This window comes from Macrobrachium nipponense, chromosome 10, assembly GCF_015104395.2.
Source record: "Macrobrachium nipponense isolate FS-2020 chromosome 10, ASM1510439v2, whole genome shotgun sequence".
Taxonomy (NCBI): Eukaryota; Metazoa; Arthropoda; class Malacostraca; order Decapoda; family Palaemonidae; genus Macrobrachium; species Macrobrachium nipponense.
The window spans coordinates 52,763,537-52,784,980 of NC_087204.1; the positions used below are offsets into that span (position 1 = coordinate 52,763,537).

The following is a 21,444-nucleotide window of genomic DNA, read 5'->3' on the forward strand; positions in this document are numbered from 1 at the left end:
CAAGGGGCTTTGCAATAGAATGAACTACTTTCTTTAACAAAATAGCAAGGACACCATCAGGCCCAGCTGCTGATCCCTTTTTAATTTCATTATTAGCCTGAACAGTATCAGGTTCATTAATAACTATGTCTGACAAATATTCACTATTTTCATCCCTTATTTCTGTATTAATATCTTCATTATCAATTCTAGGGGTAAACTCTCTCTAATATCTTTCAGCTAATATTTTGCATATTTCCTTTTTTCCATTCGTTAATCTCCCTTCATTTCTTATAGGGCCTATTTCTATTCTTTTTTTATTCATCTTTTTCGCATATGAGTACATAGTTTGGGGTTTTGCTTGATATTTACTAGGCTTTTTTTTTCCAAGTCCTGTTTTTCATCTTCTTTAGATTGCATAATTTTTTGTTAAGCATTTTCTATCTTACTTTTCATGCATTCTTTTCTTTTGCAAGACCTTTTTTCCACTTTCTGATTTTCTGGAACAAGATCCTGTCTCTTGGTATGCATGACGGATGTTTACTTTTCTTCTTCGGTACATATTTATCCACTATTATCTCTAATATTTTATATAATATATCACTGTCTACCTATATATCATCACTTACAAATATGTTATCCCAATCTTTAATTCTTCATTTATTTCTGACCATTTTATATTTTTGCTGTATATTTTTTCATCTCTTGCTTACCTCTGTTTTCACTTGCTTTGGAATGGACAGTTTATTCTATGACATTATGGTCTGAAATACTTGCATTATAAACTATTATTTCTTTTAACATAATTCTGATTCACCTCGTTCACAAATACTAGGTCTAAAGTATTTTTCTTTCTTGTTGGCAGGTGATTTATTTGTTGAATGTTGTATTCTAGTAGCATATCTAATAGCTTTTTGAACTGCCTCACCTTCTGCACTACTATTACTCTCTTTTTTATACGTATAAAAAGAACCTAAATCTCCTATTAGTTCTTTCCAATCTACGAAAGGAAGGGTCTATACATTACTATATTCATTAATTTTTCAGATTCAAATTCTACCACCATTACTTCACAAACTGAGCTACTATATTTCTCATATCTTTATCCTTGTTTTATGTCTTTCCCATATATTTCCTATTTCTTCTAGAGAGAGAGAGAGAGAGAGAGAGAGAGAGAGAGAGAGAGAGAGAGAGAGAGAGAGAGAGACTTATTCTTCTTCGATCGACAAGCCTTGGAAGACTGGTGAGGATAAATTTGAAGAAGGCGCCCATCTCACAGGAATTCTCCTTCATACTCCTCTCCGACATTGTCTACAGGAGTAAGCATAAACAATGCCAAGGCACTTAGGGCAGAGGTACAACAGGAGCCACCCTAACGACACAAACATCAGGAGTAGCAACAAGCATTGACAGCAACAGGAACAATCAGGGCAGCTGGGCCAGGAGGCACAGGAGCTGCCCCATGACTGGTTGCCAGGAAAACAAACAAACAAGACAGGAGGCACAGAGAGTAGATAGACTATAGGTACAACAAGGCAGTGCCACAGCATACTGGAGTGCCAACATTGAAAATCCTAGAGAAAAGGAAAACCAACTCTCCTGAAGAAAAGAACACCATAAGATTACCTGAAGAGAGAAACGAGAATGAAGGGGTGGCTACCAAGGGAGTCGTCAGAAGCGAAAAAACTTCTGACAACGCTCAGCAACCCCCCTTCCGAAGTTTCCTCCTGGCAAACAGAGGTGTTAACCTTATCCAAGACCGACTGGACATGGCCCAACAAGGGAAGTTGAAACGATGACTTGGGATCTGCGTAACTCCCGGCAAGGCTTCCAAGCAGGAAGGAGTGAAAGACAACTGAGCGTGAGTCCTACTCTCCAAATTGGTGAAGCCACAAATGAGACCGACAACTTCTGTAAAGGACGACAAAAACTCTTGCAAGTCTCCCTCCCCCTGCTTAAGCAACGGAGACTGACAACGAGAAGGATGTGCAAGTTTATCTTAAGCGCCTTCCTTGTGTTATTATTATTATTAATAGGTGTTAGTTTTTCCAGACCTCTGAGTCTCAAGTAGACTCTTCTCGGGCTGGTTGCTTGTGTAAATTCAAGGAAGAACCAGGAGCCAAACAGACCAAAACACCAACTAACCTGTCTGGGCTGGATCCAAGCGCCAACTCCTGCAACAAACCAACCACAACACTAGGGACATCACTACACACTCTCCAACAGATGACTCTCTAACATGGCTGCGAATGAACGTGCGTTGGCGAGGAATCTCGGACACTCGATATAGAATAAGAATCCCTCAAAGTCAAACTCCTGGAAGTACCAGGGAGAGGGGCAAGCAAATACTCCTGCTGCACCAACTCCGCACTCACAACCTTCAACCTCGTGACAGGCGCCTTGAGATCCTTACAGTGACGAATAGGCCCTGAAGATGGAGAAGTGGAAGCACCTGCAACATGTGCACGAACAAGGAAGGTTGCAACACGCTCGCGACTTGATGCAGAGGACGAAGCAGCCACTGCAGATCGCACAGGGGAAGAAACACTAACACTCTCAGTAACACCAACACTCGCAGGAACACAGGCATGCTGCTCCTTGCTCCTCACTCGCAGACGAGGAAAGGGCAAAGTCCTTAGCCTTCCAATGTTTGATATGCTGACATGGCAGAGATGGAGAGGAAGACAGCACTGGCTCCTTAAACAATCTCTTCGCAGGAGGCGGGGGAGACGCAACACGCTTGCTTCCAGTCCTCCCAGCCGACATGGCAGCAAACCTATCTTCAGAAACAGAGTCCAATCTCTTAAGAACCGCCTGCCATAAAGCCTCAGATGGATCAGCAAGAGAAGTGGCCGACAACATGGAAGGGAGATGAAGCAAACTGGATGGTAGAGATGACATCATGGCAGCAAACGATGACGAATGAGGCAGCGCAGTGGAGACAGCTGGGAGTGACCTCATAAGCAGCGATGATGTTACGGTTTCCCCATGATCTCAACAGGAAGCAGACGCCACTGGCAGAGGGATACAAAATGACTGGACTGACCCCGTGACGACACTAGTGGGGCTGATGCCACAGCATCCCTCTGACTCACAGCAGCAATCATCACTGGCAGACCAATACATTATGACTGACCTCGGCTACCAATGAAGACAAGGCCAAGAGGAGGGGGGAGGACCTGGACAGCATGAGGAGAGGGGGTAGCAAGCATCCAAGAAGTGTGTCAGCAAACCCTTGAAGGAGGGTTGACCACCCTGTAAGCCCAAGCGTCCCCCAAAGCGCCACCATTTTGGATGCCTCCGACTCTGAAATAAAAGACATTGTTGAAAAAGCCTCCTCCCTCTCGGGAAGACGAAGTGACATTACATAAATCAGCCTGAGGGCCTCCAGATACTTCCAACGACAAATCAATGGAAGAAAAGGAAGTGGACACAGGCACAACACTAGCATGGGGTGCGAGAACGGCAGGAAACAAAGCATCAGGAAGAGAAGAAAACCCTCCCACAAAGGAAGAGTAGAAACCTTACGATGCTCCCTCTTACTATAAAATAACTTCCACTGCTCTCTAGACCATGCATGGCATTCCATGCAGGGATTCGTTGTTGTACAAACATTAGAATGGCACCTATTACAAGTGATGTGTGGATCCGTCATAGCCGAAACCAAAAAACCAGAACACGGAAAATCTGGAGTTCCGGGGCACACACATTGATGAGGCAGAGAAGGAGCAGAAGAAGCCATAATAACAGCACAGACAGACACAGGCTCAGACACAAAAGAAATCGGACAATGAACTGGGTAAAGGCCGAGAGAGGTCAACCACGACTCATGTCCAGGCGGTTTTAAGAAAGACAGATGCTGTGTCATGGGTGCGTGGTCCTTGACCACTCTTCACCCGAAATACATACGCATTGCCAAATCTCACAAGATTCCTTGCTTTCATCTGTGATTTAATCAGATCCAGCTCCGCGCTAGAAATTATCCTATTGTTAAGACCGAAGGTTTGTTCGCGTATGAACAAAAAGACAATCATTATACTACTGCAACAATGCTACTAACTACTCTTAATTTAAAAATAACACTTACTTCATAAATACTTATCAATATTATATTCATACTGAAATTCCATCAACATAACATTTACACTGAATTTAAAATATGGGTATAGGTGAAAGTATCTTACCAACCTTACACTGGACTTCCTTAAAGGCAAATTCCATGAGAGAGAGAGAGAGAGAGAGAGAGAGAGAGAGAGAGAGAGAGGAGAGAGAGAGAGAGAGAGAGAGAGAGAGAGAGAGAGAGAACCTGTGTATTATACATTACTCTTTGGTTGCAGAAAGTTAAGATTGAAAACTAAGTGACAAATACAAACCTGTTGTGGTTCTGTTTGAGGTGGAGTTGATTTTTTCACTTCTTCACTTGCCTCATTTGGTTGGTCTGAAGCAGTGGATGAAGGCTGCGCTTGCTGCTTGTTTGGCACATGAAGTGTTAGAGTCATTACAGGTGATAATTGGTTCACTTGTAAATTATCTGTAAAGGAATGGAACAATGCACAACATAGTCAGTACCTAATTATGATATTGGATAATAACATTATTAAAATATATTAAATTCAAATTTTATAATAATGCTGAATTAATCAATCTGAAGGAGAAAAAGATAATTTTCTCAAGCTACTAAAATACTGTGATCAATACTTACACTGGGCAAGCATGTTCCGAACTTGCTGCTGAATAGCCATGATGTGATCTTTGGTAAGACCAACTCCAGGTTGAAGTCCCTGAATAATTGTTTTGGGTCCCTGCTCTGTCATGCGAACTTGAACCTTAAGCTTTAAACTACTGCCTGAGGTTGTGTTGTTATTATTATTTTGTGAACTGGAAGTCACAGGACTCTCTCCACTAGCACTAGTAGTAGTGCATGTTGAGTTTGTAGCAGCAGTTGTGGTAACTGGAGATATTGCTGAAGAACTGGATGTTGTTGACATTACTGTCTTCACCATGGTGCCATCAGGAGCTAGCATGGTTTTAATTCTCGGAGATGTGTGTCCACTCTGAGAGATACCTGCTCGAACACTATTCGTAGATGAAGTGGATACTGCTGCAGCTTCACTAGCTCCAACAGTTACAACTTGCTTTGCTTCTGGCAACTGCTTGAGAAGTACCTGCATGCCATTAACTTTGACAACATGACTACCAGAAGTATTTGTGACATGGGTACTTGCTGTGGATGATGCGGCAGTGGAGTTGACTTTTGATGTAAATGCAGAATTAGAACTGCTTGAAACTGCACAAGGTTGGACAGTCTTTGTTTGTTGAGTAACTTGAATAGCTGGAGATGCACTGGTACCAGATGAAGAAGACTGGTTGTTGGAGGGCAATTGTGATTTATTAATAAGCTGAAATTTACCATCTGAACGTTGGACTAACTGCTGACCTTCCAACAAACCTCTTACTTGAAGTTGTCCATCTGGAAGTCTTATAATTTGAATTTGCTGGCCTGGTGCTCTAGGACCAGAGGTAGGAGTACCAGAGGGTGTTGAAGGCGTGTTAGTGTTTGTGGACGCACTGGTTGGTGTAGACATTGGAGTTGTTGGCCTTGGTGTTCGTGTTTGCACTACTGTTGTATTAGCAGAGAGAGGTAATATCATCCGCTGACCACCACCACTACCTACTGCTTGTAATCGTATGACCTTGTTTCCCTGGGAAGTTACCTGAACTTTTGGTGCACCTCCAACAGGAAAAATAGTGCTACTCCCTAAACTTATACTCTTATCTGTGGTCCCTGATGATTGTTGGGAAGATCCACTAGCACTGTTAGGAGTCTGAGTAGTTTGTACTGTGATAAAACGACCATCTCTAGTTGTCATGATTTTTTTACCAGATACAATAGGAAGCTGTCCACCTATGGTCATTATCGTTGACCCCCCGGCTTGCACAACTTTAGTGGTTGCATTAGGATTGGATGGTATAGCCAGTTTAGTACCAGTAGCTGTGGTTATTGTTCCTGCTGAACATATGGACAATCTAACTATCCCTCCTTTTCCTGGTGGTGTACTTTCTAATGCTTTTTTCTGGTTGAAATTGGCTCTTTGTATTTTCAGCTGCTCTTCCATACGTGCACGTATTTCTGCTGGTGAAGAGCCTCGAGTTGTTACTGTTTGAATGCACTCTCCCCGTTCACCAACAGATCTTTTGCTAACAGTTGCTGCTCTTTCTAAGCGTTCACCAAAGAACCGAATCTCCCACAAATCTAACCTCTCTTCTTCAACCCATTCTTCAACACTTTGTGGCTCCTTGTTAACAGGTGACTGTGCGCGTCTTCTTTTCCGTAATCCACTGCGCTGAGAAGGAGTGAATTCTGAAAGAAAATTTATGTAAATATATGTATATTAGTTTGAAGTTTATGCTATAAAACTGCCAAACAAGAAATGAATACTGATATTTTTCAAAATACAACCCACTAATACATAACTTGATTATATATTCCAAACCAAGATAAATTTCTGTTGCTTTAATAATGACAAAGGAGCTGCTATGGCACATGCGTATGTTCTGTTGTTGGAAAAAAGTATCAGGAAGAAGCACAAGGAAAAGTATAGTCATGTGGTTTCTGCACGAGATACAAGGGTGACTGTTTGTTTGTTTGTGTGGTGTTTTTACGTTGCATGGAACCAGTGGTTATTCAGCAACGGGACCAACGGCTTTACGCGACTTCCGAACCACGTCGAGAGTGAATTTCTATCACCAGAAATACACATCTCTCACTCCTCAATGGAATGGCTGAGAATCGAACCCGCGACCACCGAGGTGGGACACCAAAACCATACCAACCACGCCACTGAAGCACTCGAGACACAAGGGTGAAATCAATATTATTTATCAAATGTCACAAATGTTGCCAATTTCAAATTAATTGCAAATTACAAAGGAAAGAGGGATTGAAGGACCATGTTATGGTGGAAGGATAGGCCTTAGGGAGAATAAGCTCAAAAAAACAACATACAGTGAATCCACGTGCCCGTATTTGCGTTCTCAAGGTTTGTGGACTCACATATCCGTGAATTTCTCTATGGACTAAATCTACAGATTATTCGCAGGAAATTCGCAGTATTTTCCCATAAGAAATATCCATAAATTACTGTATTTTCATATCAGTTTCATAATTAAATACACTTTTCTGTGATAAAACTATTAAAAAACCCAGGTAAAAACACATTTAGAGGGTTTTTCTAGAGTTTGAATAAAAAAATAGACAGTTCTTAATGTATTTATTTATAGGGGTTCCAAGTATTCGTGTGTGTGTGGTGTGTGTGTGTGTGGAACGCATACTCCTCAAATGGGGGGTCCACTGAACTAGTATAGTATTCGTTAGGTGTAGTTCCTTACGAAAATTTTGGCCTGCCCCGAAAGCACCTCCCGAAAATATATTTGCACCTTCACTACCTTGGGAGTAAAAGCTCCTTTATAATAAAAGCCACTGTCAAATTCTGATCTCATGGCATCTTTCAATGTTTTCCAACACTTCAAACTTTTCTGAAAAGTTTCTTTAAGCCACAAAAGTTCAATCACATCATATGACGTGTTGCAGAAGTCGTCCCACATAGGTTATCCACGTCGTAAGACATTCTAAAGTTTTTAAATTTGTGTGCTTCATATCATTGTATGGATATTGTTTATGTTGGATGGGTACTTGGCAACTCTCCAGAAACACAACAGTACCTGAGGCCAGCCCATGGTTGACAGACTGGGCTATAAATTGCAAATTGGACTTTGATAATCTGCTGCTTATGACTTTTTGGGCTTCTTTTGATTAGACTTGGGGTCTTTTATTTGATTTGGGCTACTTCCATTTATATTTTATGATAATAATAACAGCAATAATTTAATAATAATATATGATAATCACTACAATGGCCACACAATAATCTTATTGCCTTATCAGTCATCATTGAGCAAGGTGGATCTGGCTGGTCATACTCTAATCGTCCTCTTTCTCTGTGCACTTATTTTATAGTCATAAGCAACGACCTGATGATTTTGATGGTGATGAATATATATAGTGAAGATTCAGTAGATGATAGTGATAAAGATAACCTTATGTACAAGATGTTAGTGATGAATCTGAAGATGAAAGTATGAGAAAGTTTCAGCGAATAAAGAAGTTTTAGCTCTTGGAGAGGGTGTAGCCTCCACTTCCTCAGCTACCTCTGTTCTCCAACGTTCTCCAACACCATCTCCAACATCATGGCTTCATTCTCGATCAAAAAAGAGTAGGGGAAGAGATAGCCAATCAGTGTTTCTCTCTACTGATGACACTGACATTGATGATCCCCCATCCCATCCAATACCCCAACCCCATCTCAGACACCACCACCAACAAGAGGAAGACGTCATCCATTTCTATGAACTGCACGGAGGAGGGGAGGTATGGGTGGCAGGGGAGGTAGGGCTGTCTGTGTCAAAAATGTCACCCCAATTGATCCTGGGTGGCAATGGATTGGTGGTGATAACTTTCTGCTTCACACCTTTGATTTTGATGAAAGTTTATCAGGAAAACAGGTGGATGATTCTGAAGAAAATGCTCATGACAGTAATTTTTTCAATTATTTTGAATGATTCTATGATGGAACTGATTGTAGAGGAGTCAAATCGTTACTTTCATTTTGTGCAAGGAGGTCACATATCAAGTGAACACTCAAGGGAACTATAGTGGTATGATATCACAGTATCAGAAATGAGAAATTTCTTTACATTGGTTATGCTAATGGGTAGGCAACCCCAGCGGTACTATGTGGTTAACACCACAACCAGAGGTTTAAGGACTACAAGCATTGAAACATTTCCAAGTACAAAACTCAAGTTTAAAGGTGAGGATGCTTGCTATCCTGCTTTCACCTTCTAAGTCTATGCATAATTATCATCTTTGGGCCATAATGTGGAAGATGTGGAATAAGACAGGGAAAGGAATTGCTATGAAGAGAATGCATTAGGGAACTGATATGATAAGGTCAAGGTCTTAAATTATGTCTAAAGTGTGCTGCATGAGAGATCCTAAGCATTATCCCCTCCACAGAATTTATTTACATCTTTAAAAATTACTAAGTCAAAAGCAGTACTGTACTAATCAAGATGAACAATTCTCTAATCTTCCTGGTCTTTGATGTAACCATCCAGATAAAAGAGCACTGCATGTATCTGAATATTTCCAGACACGAAACTGGTTCTTGAGATCAAGCTCAATAACAATAGTGCAATTAAGAAATTTGTAATACATAAGCATTGTTCTATATGCATTACAATGTATGAAAAGGGCTTGAATTTCAACAAAATAGGATAAAGTACATAAAAATAACTAAAACTTAGAACAGAGAGTCCCTGGTTATTGGCAATCTGGTTTTATGGTACTTGTCTAACGCTGAAATGCGCTGATAATAGAATTAAATTGAATATAGGCTCAGGCCAAAGGCCAAGTATTGGGACCTATGAGGTCATTCAGTGCTTAAATGGAAAAGGACTGTAATAGGTTTGAAAGTTGTAACAGGAGGAAAACCTTGCAGTTGCACTACGAATCAACTGTTAGGAGAGGGTGGATAGTAAGATGGAAGACAGGCCTATAATAGAGCATGTATTGTGCCGATACATACCTTACAGAGGTGGCATTAACCAGCTATCAATGCCGATTAGCGCTAAAAATCACAGATTTTTGGTTACCAACAAATTTTGCTTATCATCAAACCATTGGAACCCCAGCCAATAACCAGGGACTGCCTGTATGTAATAAGCATAAAATTTTCTAGCCTACAAATTTACAACACAATACCAAAATTACATATAAAACAAGAAAATCACTTACCACGCACAGGTTTTGGGACATCAAAAGGAATTGTAACTTTCCTTCGAAGATATTCGGTCTTCTCCAAGAAACGACTATAGTGCTTCCTTTTTAGAATTTCTGTCTGAACAATCTCCACATCGGTTGTAATTTGCTTACGACCATCACCAGGACCTTTTTCCTGCATGTCATCCCAGCGAAGGCATACCCACAATATTCTTAACTGCATTGCCACTGAATTGAGGGTAGGCATGATAGATGTACGGTACTGCCACACAGTTTTGAAAGCTGGTCTTGAACAAGGATAAGGCCACACACTGTTATTTGCCTTAGCATTATGGTTAAATCCATTAACATAAAAACGTCCTCCTTTCCTAGCAAGCATCCTGATTTCCCATCTAGGTAACACTAAGAGGCTGCTAAGTCTTTTGTCAACAGAAGCATTTTTCTTTCCAATTTTAAATGATGACAATGGGGGAATACGATACTGAAGTTTTTTTACCCGCTTAACCTCACTAGAGAGCTTCTTCAAATACACCTTTCCTGAAGTACTCTCACTGCTGTATATTCTGTTATTTTTCAAAGAAAACTTACTTTCAGTACTAATTGAACCTTGGCTAGTTTCATCTATATCTTCATCCATTCTAATCTTAATTTCACTACTGGCTCTGGATGATCTCCCATCGCTGGAATCAGTATTTTCTGACTTTACTTGAGACACTTCCACTGAATTTGATACTGTAGTATTTATAACTTGACCATTCACAGATGTTACAGTACTTGTAGATGTAGTCGTTACTGACTCACTCACAGTTTCTACCTTTGTCACTGAATTTGTATCAGCATCTATGTTAGTCAATCTAACTGGGCTATGTGCTCCAACTTCATCAAATGGAGCAGGTTTACTAGTGACTATTCTATAATTTTTTACACTACTCAATAACTTGTCTTTAGTTCTCATTTTTAACAGGCACGTGGGAGAATAACAATGACATCGCTCACTATTTCTACATATCACTGAATAGCAAGAATAATTGCTATCAAGCTCGTCTATAGTTTCGTACTTTAATTTTAAGGTGCGGATTTCCTTAAGCAAATTCCCTGCTGGTCTTTGTTTATGTATTGTTGACCTCTGTGAATCTGGTATCTCATCAATGTTCTCATGATCAGACTCATTACTAAGTGTTGCATCTGTATCATCATTTTCAACATCAATTTCATCTTCTTCCTCCTCTCCTTTTGTATCACAACCTTGTACTTTCTGGAAAAAAAAATAATAAAATGTAAATGAATACATTACAGTACTAATGCAAATTCAACAAAAACATCTTTTTACACATGATGTCAAGAACAATCAGGTAACCCTGATTATATACAGTAGAGCCCTGGACCTCGATGTTAATTCGTTCCAAAAGAAGCGACGAGATGCGATTTTGTCGAGATCTGAATTCATTTTTCCCATATGCATTAATCCGTTCTTGACAACCAGTTATTACCCTAACCTTGCCTTTTTATACAAAACATTACCCATACATATACATAAACTACGATTAAATAAGTACAGTGTTAAATAATTTTCATTTTTAAATGTATACTGTGGTAAAATAACTGCCCTAAGTATGCCCAATTCGGCCATAATACGATGGTTGACTGAACGCCATGGGCTAGGTTAGGCATGTAGTATATACTGTAAAGTGTAGGTGTAATTACTGTTGCTATAATTAAACATTGAAAATAAAGTATAATTCTTACAGGAAATTAACAAAATATTGAAAATAGGCCAAATTATGTCTTTTATCATAATTTTCTGAAAAATTCCCTCAGTTAAGTTGCTAGCTAGTGGCCGTGAGCAGCCATAAACACACGTAAACAAACCATCACACAGTCTCCTGGAATACTGTATAAAAAATAACTTTAAACATCTTTCAGTATGTGTTATAATATTAAATTTTTTCTCATAAAACATCCTTGTAAAATAGGGGCACTTTTCATAGGCCCTTTGTGCTTTATAATATGACATTATCGGTGGAGTAATACCCATTGGAAGTAGATACTCATAAATGTATTCCAATATTAAGGATAACTGGGAAGCTATTGATATCGCAAAACCCTTTACATAATTTGATTATAAACCCTTAAACGCTGAAGCGGTATTTTAAAAATTGTCTCCCGTATGCCGGCGGCGTTCACGAGTGAGCGCCGAAGTGGAAAAAATGTTTTTTTTTAATCACAGCACGCTTAGTTTTCAAGATTAAGAGTTCATTTTTGGCTCCTTTTTTTGTCATTGCCTGAAGTTTAATATGCAACCATCAGAAATGAAAAAAAATATCATTATCATATATAAATATTGGGATATATGACAGTGCAGAAAAAAATTTCATATATAATTGTATACAAATCGCGCTGTGAGCAAAACGGTTAAAGCTAACAAGTTAATTTTTTTCGTTATACTGTACACTAAATTGTGATCATTTTGGTACATAACACATTGTAAAACGATCAAGGCAACACAGAGAAAATATTACTACAAAATGATGCATGAATTCGTAACGTGCGGACGTAAAAAAAAAAACTGTTTTAAAAAATTCACCATAAATCGAAATATTGTGCTAGAGACTTCCCTATTGTTGCAAAATTAAGGTAATTGATTGAAAATTACTAGACTGTAAGTGTTGTAGCTTGACCGAAGGACAAATTTTTTTTATTTATCGCTATTTATATGAAAATATTTCAAAACTGGTAAAAGCTACAACCATAGGTTGTTTTTAGTTGTATTCTACATGAAATTGCTCACATTTTCATATATAAAACTTTATGTAATGGCTAATTTAAAATGGTGCAAACATTATGACAATCGGACGAAAAAATTTCTGACTTTTTTCGGAAGAGTTACCGCGTGGACATAAGGAAATTTTTTTTTTTTCATAAATTCACCATAAATCGAAATATTGTGTTAGACTTCTAATTTGTTGCAAAATGAAGGTAAATGATTGAATATTACTAGAATATAAGATTTTTAGCTTCCAATTGCATTTTTCAACCATTTCGGTAGAGTCAAAGTTGATCAAAGGTTGATATTTTGGCACATTGTTATTTATATGAAAATATTTCAAAACTGATAATAGCTACAACCATGGGGTGTTTTTGGTTGTATTCTACATGAAATTGCGCACATTTCCACATATAAAACTTTATGTAACGGCTTATTTAAAATGGTGCAAACATTACCACAATCAGATTTAAACATTTTTTATTTTTTCGGAAGAGTTACTGCGCGGACGTAAGGAAAAAGTTTTTTCATAAATTCACCATAAATCGAAGTATTGTGCTATAGACTTCCAATTTGTTGCAAAATTTAGGTAAATGATTGAATATTACTAGAATATAAGAGTTTTAGCTTACAATTGCATTTTTCGACCATTTCAGTAGAGTCAAAGTTGACCGAAGGTTGAAATTTTGGCACATCGTTATTTATATGAAAATATTTCAAAACTGAAAAAAGCTACAATCATGAGTTGGTTTTTGTTGTATTCTACATGAAATTGCGCACATTTTCATATATAATACTCCATGTAATGGCTAATATAAAGTGGTGCAAAAATAATGTCAGTGACAAAATAATTTCCGAGATGTGTCGATGATACTTTTTAGTGCAAGAAGAAAGAAACTCGCGCTTGTGCGATTATAAACAAAACAACGCCTTGATCCGTGAGCTCCCAGCATCCCCCAAGGCGCGTGATTCAAAAGTTTTCGCCTAGTAGGCCTATAACTATTTTTCTGCGCATTTTAAAAAAAACTTTTTTATATCGACGTACCATACGTCCAATCGGCACCCAACAGACAATTTATATCGACGTTTAATACGTCCAATCGGCGTTAAAGGGTTAATTGACCTATGATACGTCGACGCAAAAAAGTTTTTTTTTAAATTCGCAGAAAAATAGTTATAGACCTACTAGGCGAAAACTTTTGAATCACGCACCTTGATGGAAGCTGGGAGTTCACAGATCAAGCTGCTGTTTTGTTTACAACCGTTACCCAGCACGCACTAAAAAGCATCAGCGACACATCTCAGAAATTATTTCGTCACTTTGACGTAATTTTTGCACCATTTTATATTACCCTTTACATAGAGTTTTACATATGAAAATGTGTGCAATTTCATGCAGAATACAACCAAAAACAATCCATGGTTGTAGCTTTTATCAGTTTTGCATTATTTTCATATAAATCACAATAAGTGCCAAAAATTTCAACCTTCACTCAACTTTGACTCGACTGAAATGGTAAAAAAAATGCAATTGTTAGCTAAAACTCTTATATTCTAGTAATATTCAATCATTTACCTTCATTTTACAACAAATTGGAAGTCTCTAGAACAATATTTAGATTTATGGTGAATTTTTGAAAAAACTTTTTCCTTACGTCCGCACGGTAACTCTGCCAGAAAAAATCTGAAATTCTTTTGTCCGATTGTCATAATGTTTGCACACTTTCATATTAGCCATTACATAAGTTTTACATATGAAAATATGCACAATTTCATGTAGAATACAATAATAAACAACCCATGGTTGTAGCTTTTATCAGTTTTGAAATATTTTCATATAAATAACGATAAGTGCCAAAATTTCAACCTTCGGTCAAAAATACAATTGTAAGCTAAAACTCTTACATTCTACTAATATTCAATTATTTACCTTCTTTTTGCAACATATTGGAAGTCTCTAGCACAATATTTCAATTTATTGTGAATTTTTGAAGAAAAAAAAAATTTCCTTACGTCCGCACTGTAACTCTTCCGAAAAAATCAGAAACCGGATGTTGTAATGTTTGCACTGTTTTATATTAGCCGTTACATAAAGTTTTATATATGAAAATGTGTGCAATTTTATGTAGAATACAATAAAAAGCATCCCATGGTTGTAGCTTTTAACAGTTATGAAATATTTTCATATAAATCACGATAAGTGCCAAAATTTCAACTTTCGGTCAACTTTGACTCGACAGAAATGGTAAAAAAAACACAATTGTAAGCTAAAACTCTTACATTCTAGTAGTATTCAATCATTTACCTTCATTTTGCAAGTAACTGGAAGTCTCTAGCACAATATTTTGATTTAAGGTGAATTTTTTAAAACTACTTTTTTTTACGTCCGCGTGTTACGAATTCATGCATCATATTGTGATAATATTTTCTCTGTGTTGCTTTGATTGTTTTACAATTTGTTATATACCAAAATCATCGCAATTTAGTGTACAATACAACGAAAAAATAATTAACTCACTAGCTTTAACCATTTTGCTCACAGCGTGATTTGTATACAATTATAAATGAAATTTTGTTTGCGCTGTCATATATTCCAATATTTATATGATATTTTTTTCATTTCTAATGGTTGCCTACTAAACTTCTGGCAATGACAAAAAAGGGAGCCAAAAATGAACTCTTAATCTTGAAAACTAAGCGTGCTGTGATTTAAAAAAAAAACTTTTTTTCCGCTTCGGCACTTACTCCCGAATGCCGCCGGCATACGGGAGACACTTTCGGAAATATCGGCTCGGTGTTTAAGGGTTAATAAACAAAACTCAAAGTTCAGCACGACTGGGAACTACGAATTATGAGTATCTAACTTTCTTAAGTCAAGCACGTCTGGGAATTATGAATAATGAGCAGACTGCAAAATGTTTTGGTAGGCAAAAGCACTGTCTGAAACTGACAAACAATACATGTTGACTTTTTTTAATTTACTACGTTTATAAATAAAGTAGCTGCAATTCTTAAACCCAGCTTTCTTTTGTAGATTAAGATCCATTCGGCAACTAAAGACAGTGATGATGTTGGTAAAATGAAATCAGCTGATATTTTAAGAATGTAAACAAAACCAGAATGCAAATGGCAGATCACTCTGTTCGTATTATAATTTGATATTACGGTAATAATACATGCAATATGATTAGATACAGTAACACAAGGGTTTTATTAAAATGAACATTATTCTCAACACACAAATATTAACGACTTTTGCTAATGGATATGTGTCAGTTTAACAACCTAACCCAGACAACAGAATCTCTCTCTCTCTCTCTCTCTCTTCTCTCTCTCTCTCTCTCTCCTCATTCCCAGTTTTTCAAATTACGGATGAAGTGATTGTAAACCTGTAGTACAGACATAAGCAACAAAATCAAGAAACGGATGATTGCCAATGTCATTTGCCGTCACTATAAAAGAAGAAAAAAAAGCGCAGGCGAAATTGATGTTCAAAACTAGCAAAATCACACTTAGCACTTCTACAATCTAGTGTTGTGCCACTTTTAAACCCAACTTTGTTAATTTACAAGAAAGTATTTAAATTACATATCTTCTACCAGCAAGTGTAATGGCAATGAAGATATCAATCAGCCGAAATTTTGAGAATGTAAACAATATCGAATGCAAATGGCATACAATGACAATGCTTATACAGTGGTACCTCGAGATACGAAAGCTAATACGAAAAATTCAACGGCTCTACATACAAAAAGTTTTCAAGATACGAAAGGTTTCTGTAAAGTTCGAGATTCGCCCGAACCACCAATAACAATTTTGAAACTCGCGCGCCGCCAATTGAGTAGACTCGCCACCATTCTCCTGCTCTCCCATTGCTTCCTGATGCTAGTCACCGCCATGAGATCCTTCTCTCCTATTGGTCAGCATCCCTCCCATCATGCATCTATGTACGTAGCGGCGTGCCTCAGCCACTCGGTAGCAGCATCGTTATCATACGCACGCGTATTCTTTCGGTCTAATGATTTCGTTTAGTAACGTAAATTCGTTAGATTTCGTTGCAGTATACGTACTTTATCGTGTTGTGTGAAAACTTTATTATACTTATACGTAAATTACGTACAGTATATAAGCAGTCAAGGGTCTCAAGAAAGTTGAAACTCACGGAAAGAAGCGAATGCTTTCTCTGGAGACAAAAATGGAGATTATCAAGAAGTATGAAGCTGGTATGCGATTGAGTGTGATCGCCAAGGAATACGGCCGAAATCCGTCGACAATAGGCACCATCCTTAAGCAGAAGGATGTCATCAAAGCAGCTACACCTTCCAAGGGCATCACTATTTTGTCCAGCAAGAGGATCCACGTGCACGAGATGGAACGGCTGCTTCTTGTCTGGATAAAAGACAAAGAAATCGCTGGCGATACGATAACGCAGACGGCAATCTCCCACAAGGCCAGCTCTTTTTTCGGCGATTTGATTGCCCAGGCCGAAGACGACGGAGGGGAAGGGACTTCAACACCAACCCCAGAGTTCAAGGCTTCGCATGGATGGTTCGAGAAATTTCGTAAACGGACTGGCATCCATTCGGTGGTGTGGCATGGGGAGGCTGCCAGCTCGGACACGAAAGCGGCCGAAGCCTTTAAAAAGATGTTCGACGAGATGATGACCAAGGAAGGCTACAGTTCTCAGCAAGTCTTCAACTGTGATGAGACTGGCCTTTTTTGGAAAAAAATGCCTCGTCGGACGTACATCACGGAGGAAGAGAAGAAACTACCCGGGCATAAGCCTATGAAAGACAGGCTTACGCTCGCACTTTGTTCGAACGCCAGTGGGGATTGCAAGGTGAAGCCCCTACTGGTGTATCATTCCGAGACTCCTCGAGCCTTCAAGGCCCACAAAGTGTTTAAGGAGAACCTTCCAGTTATGTGGAGGGCTAATGCAAAAGCCTGGGTAACGAGGCTTTTGTTCACGGAGTGGCTAAATCTGTGTTTCGGCCCGACAGTGAAGAAATTCTTGGAAGAGAAGCGCCTCCCCCTGAAATGTCTGCTGGTGTTGGACAATGCCCCTCCCCACACCCTCTGGCCTCGAGGAAGATATCCTAGCAGAGTATTCCTTCATCAAGATTCTTTATCTACCGCCTAACACCACCCCTCTCCTCCAGCCCATGGACCAGCAAGTGATATCGAACTTCAAGAAGCTGTACATGAAACATCTTTTCAAGAGATTTTTTGACATCACCGATACCACAAACCTCACCTTGCGTCAATTTTGGAAGGAGCATTTCGACATCGTCATATGCATCGACTCATCGACCAAGCTTGGCAGGAGGTTTAGAGGCGAACCTTGAATTCCTCGTGGAGGAAACTCTGGCCTGTGATGCCGCTAATCCGCCCCGAGACTTCGAGGGAGATCGCGTTGGGGCGAAGCTTTGGTGCTGCAGATTCAGAACAGTTGACGATCCTGAAACTGTTTTGGAACCAGATCTTGATGAGATCATTGCACTTGGCTAGTCCATGGGGCTGGTCGTCGACGAGGACGACATCAACGACCTTCTCAAGGAGCACCAAGGGGAGCTTACGACGGATGACCTGAAGGAGTTGGAGGCCATGCAACATAACGTCATTCAAGAAGAGTTCTCTAGCAGCGGCGAGAAGGAGGAGGGCGACCCTATGACAACGGCAGAAATTAAGGATGTTCTAGCCACTTTTCATAAAGTGCAATCGTTTATAGAAAAAAAAGACACCCTGAAAAGGCTCACACAGGTCATATGCTTGCACAGTTCGATGACGTTTGTCTGAGTCATTTCAGGAACATTAACCCAGGTAGCCAGCCGGTCGCTACGAGAGCGAGAGCTGGCCTGGTGGGAGGCGCCTGAGCGGCTCTCACCAGCATTCCGCTCCGTGCCGTGAAACTGGCGCCGAGCGAGCTCTGGTGCCTGATTCTTGGCTGCAGTCACTGGTAGGTGACGGTACACTCGGTATCTCTCACGGACGAGAGGCCGAGACGGAACCTGGTGTAGTGGCAGAGCCCCTGACACCAGGCAAGGAAGTACCAGTGTTAGCCGGTACCCCTCTGGTCCCCGTAGTCTTCTTCCTTGCGGAAGAAGAGACGGGCCCCGCTCCCGAAGGAGCAGGAGGACCAGCGGAAGAACCCCCCCGTCCCACCGAGGTGAGATGGGTTCCGAGAAGCTCCCGAGGGAGACTCCTTAGGAGGGGAGGAGGCAACCTTCTTCTTCCTCGGCTGTGAAGCCTTGGAAGTCGAAGGGGAAGAGGAAGCAGCCGACGACGACGAAGAAGATGAAGACGATGATGACACCTTCCTCCTCTTCTTCGTCAGCTTCCTCAGGACAGACGTAAGATCTGCCATGCAGGGCGGAGCTGGGGCTGCTGTAGCCGAAGCAACAGGGCCCGGACACACCTGTACGGACAGACCAAAGTCTGGGGCAGCACCACCATGAACAGGGACGACGTCAGCAGGCATGGGCATCGCAGGAACAGCAGGGACAGCCAGCACAGCATCGGCAGGTACGGCAGGCAGCACCGGTAACACAGGAGGTGGAGCAGCAGCCAGCGACATCCTGGTACTGGCGGCAGGTCCAGGGGCGAGGCTCTAGGGCAAGTGGGAAGTCAGGTCGCGGCAACCCCGAGGGGCGGCGGCACACCCCCCCCCTCGGTACGACGAACGGACCCTGCACTGCGGCTATAGGCGAGACTGATACCACGTGAGGCGAGTACACCAGGTGAGGAGGGGCGGCGTACCCTGGAGTCGACAAGGTCGTTGTCGTGGTTACCGCTCCATGGGTGACCGCAGCAGCCCCCCCCTGGACACTATGCACACCCTGCAGACCGAAGGACGCCCACACCTGACCAAGGTCACCCCTCGTGGCAGCAGCACCTGCGGAAGCAACAGTAGAGTGATTGGGGGGGAAGTCCCCTTGCGCGGAGAGAGAGAGAGAGAGAGTGAGAGCGACCGAGATAGAGAGAGAGACGAGGGAGAGAGATTTGAGAGAAGCGAGAGAGCTGAGAGAGAGAGAGAGAGGAGAGAGAGCCCCACCCCACCCCGAACGAACGGAAGACCCCGAATACAATTGTACGTTGGGGCACCGAGCGCCCTCCTCCACGCTCGACAGATGGGCGAGGAGAAGACCCAGATACCCCCCCCCCCCCCAGGAGAAGGGCCATGCGCGGGAGCTGAGCGGGGTGTGTGTCAGGAAGAGCTTCCAATGACTTGGCAGGCCCTCGCTCCCCCACCCCCCCACACCCCAGCACCCACTGCAGCCCAAAAACTAATATACGGCACGGCCCCAGGGCAATCGTGCCCTCGGCACCGAGCGCAAGGGCATAAGGATCAATTCCCGATATGAGCGGAATCTTGATCCACAATGAAAATTGATGCAATCAATAATAATAAGATATAAAAATGAAAACGAATCCTGCATTACGATTTCACTTTCACACAAAATAAAGGGCTCGGGTCGAGCGCAAGGGGAAAGGATCCATTCCCGGATATGAGCGGAAACCTTGATCCATGATGAATTGATGCAAACAAAATAATATATGAAAATGAAAAAGAATACTGCACTTGCGATTTCACTTTCACACAAATTAAAAGGGGAAGGATCAATTCCCGGGTAAGAGCGGAAACCTTGATCCAATGAATATGATGCAATCAAAATAATATATGAAAATGAAAAAGAATACTGCACTTGTGATTTCACTTTCACACAAAATAAAAGGGGAAGGATCAATTCCCGGGTTTAAGGGAGCGGAAATCATTGATCCAATAGGAATAATTGATGCCAATCAAAAAAATAATTATGAAAATGAAAAAGAATACCTGCCATTGCTGATTTTCACTTTCACACAAAATAAAGGGCTCGTGCCGAGCGCAATCGCGCCCTCGGCACCGAGCGCACAGGGCAAAAATATAAATGGAAAAGAGTACTTACTTACAATTTTCACTTACACATTTTCACCCAAAATACACGGCACGGCGCGAGCGTGCTCTCGCCCTCGGCACCGAGCACACAAAATATGAGGATCAATTCTGGGAAACTTCTGAATTTCCCACACTTACGCCTTTCAGTCCCTGCAGTCGTCGGTACAGGAGGGCGTAGAGAACTCATGATGCAAAACAAATCACTTCAATGTAATTAAATAATAAAGAATAGTGAATAATTGTACTTACAATTTTCAGTCACATAATATAAACAGAAAAAGAAACACAACTATACGAAAAGCAAATGACAAAAAAGCGGGCAGAGAGCGAAGATAAACACGTCTATCCACCAGCGGGCCAAAAGCAAAAGTGGTTCTCCACCTCCCAGTCGCGCGGCGCGCGCACTGTCAGACAAGCAGTTAACTACTGAACTCCCTTGTTCGAAAGCTTATGACCATCCAGCTGCCGCTAGTTACCTCTCTATTGTAAAAGGACCGAAAGGTTTGTATTCCGTGTCGGAACAACTCATTTTTCTTGTACTTATATATAGGTAACATCAGTTCAAATTGTCCTGTTTACGAGGTATGAGGGTTCTTGTATATATAAACATACAAACATTTTACTGGAGAAATAGTTTAAGCTACACATGCGCATGTATATGCCACATCCTCGCCTGTAGGTGGAGAGATGAGTTGAAACCGGCTATACTGGCAGACAATATACATCACTTTTGCCGTTTGCCAAGATTTTCATTGTGATAATTAGTGCCAAGTAAACCACCGCTGTCAGTTTCAAGGGAAAATCATACAGTATGACATTGGGCAATTTTCAAATTTATATTAATAATTAACACTCAGTTACCACTCATGATATATCGGTAGTGAATCTATGGTTTGCATCATGGTACTTCAAATATCTGAACAC

General features: G+C 40.7%; 1 protein-coding gene across 1 annotated transcript in view; it reads right to left on the minus strand.

Moving 5' to 3' along the window:
* The window catches only part of LOC135223972 (nucleosome-remodeling factor subunit NURF301-like), a 216,067-nt gene that overhangs the window by 94,547 nt on the left and 100,076 nt on the right, over positions 1 to 21,444 (minus strand). Inside the window, exons 12-14 of the mRNA XM_064262894.1 lie at positions 9,836 to 11,075; positions 4,682 to 6,340; positions 4,353 to 4,510 (exon numbers count right to left, since the gene is read on the minus strand). Of these exons, the coding sequence (XP_064118964.1) occupies positions 4,353 to 4,510; positions 4,682 to 6,340; positions 9,836 to 11,075 (3,057 nt within the window). The remainder of the gene's footprint in view (positions 1 to 4,352; positions 4,511 to 4,681; positions 6,341 to 9,835; positions 11,076 to 21,444) is intronic.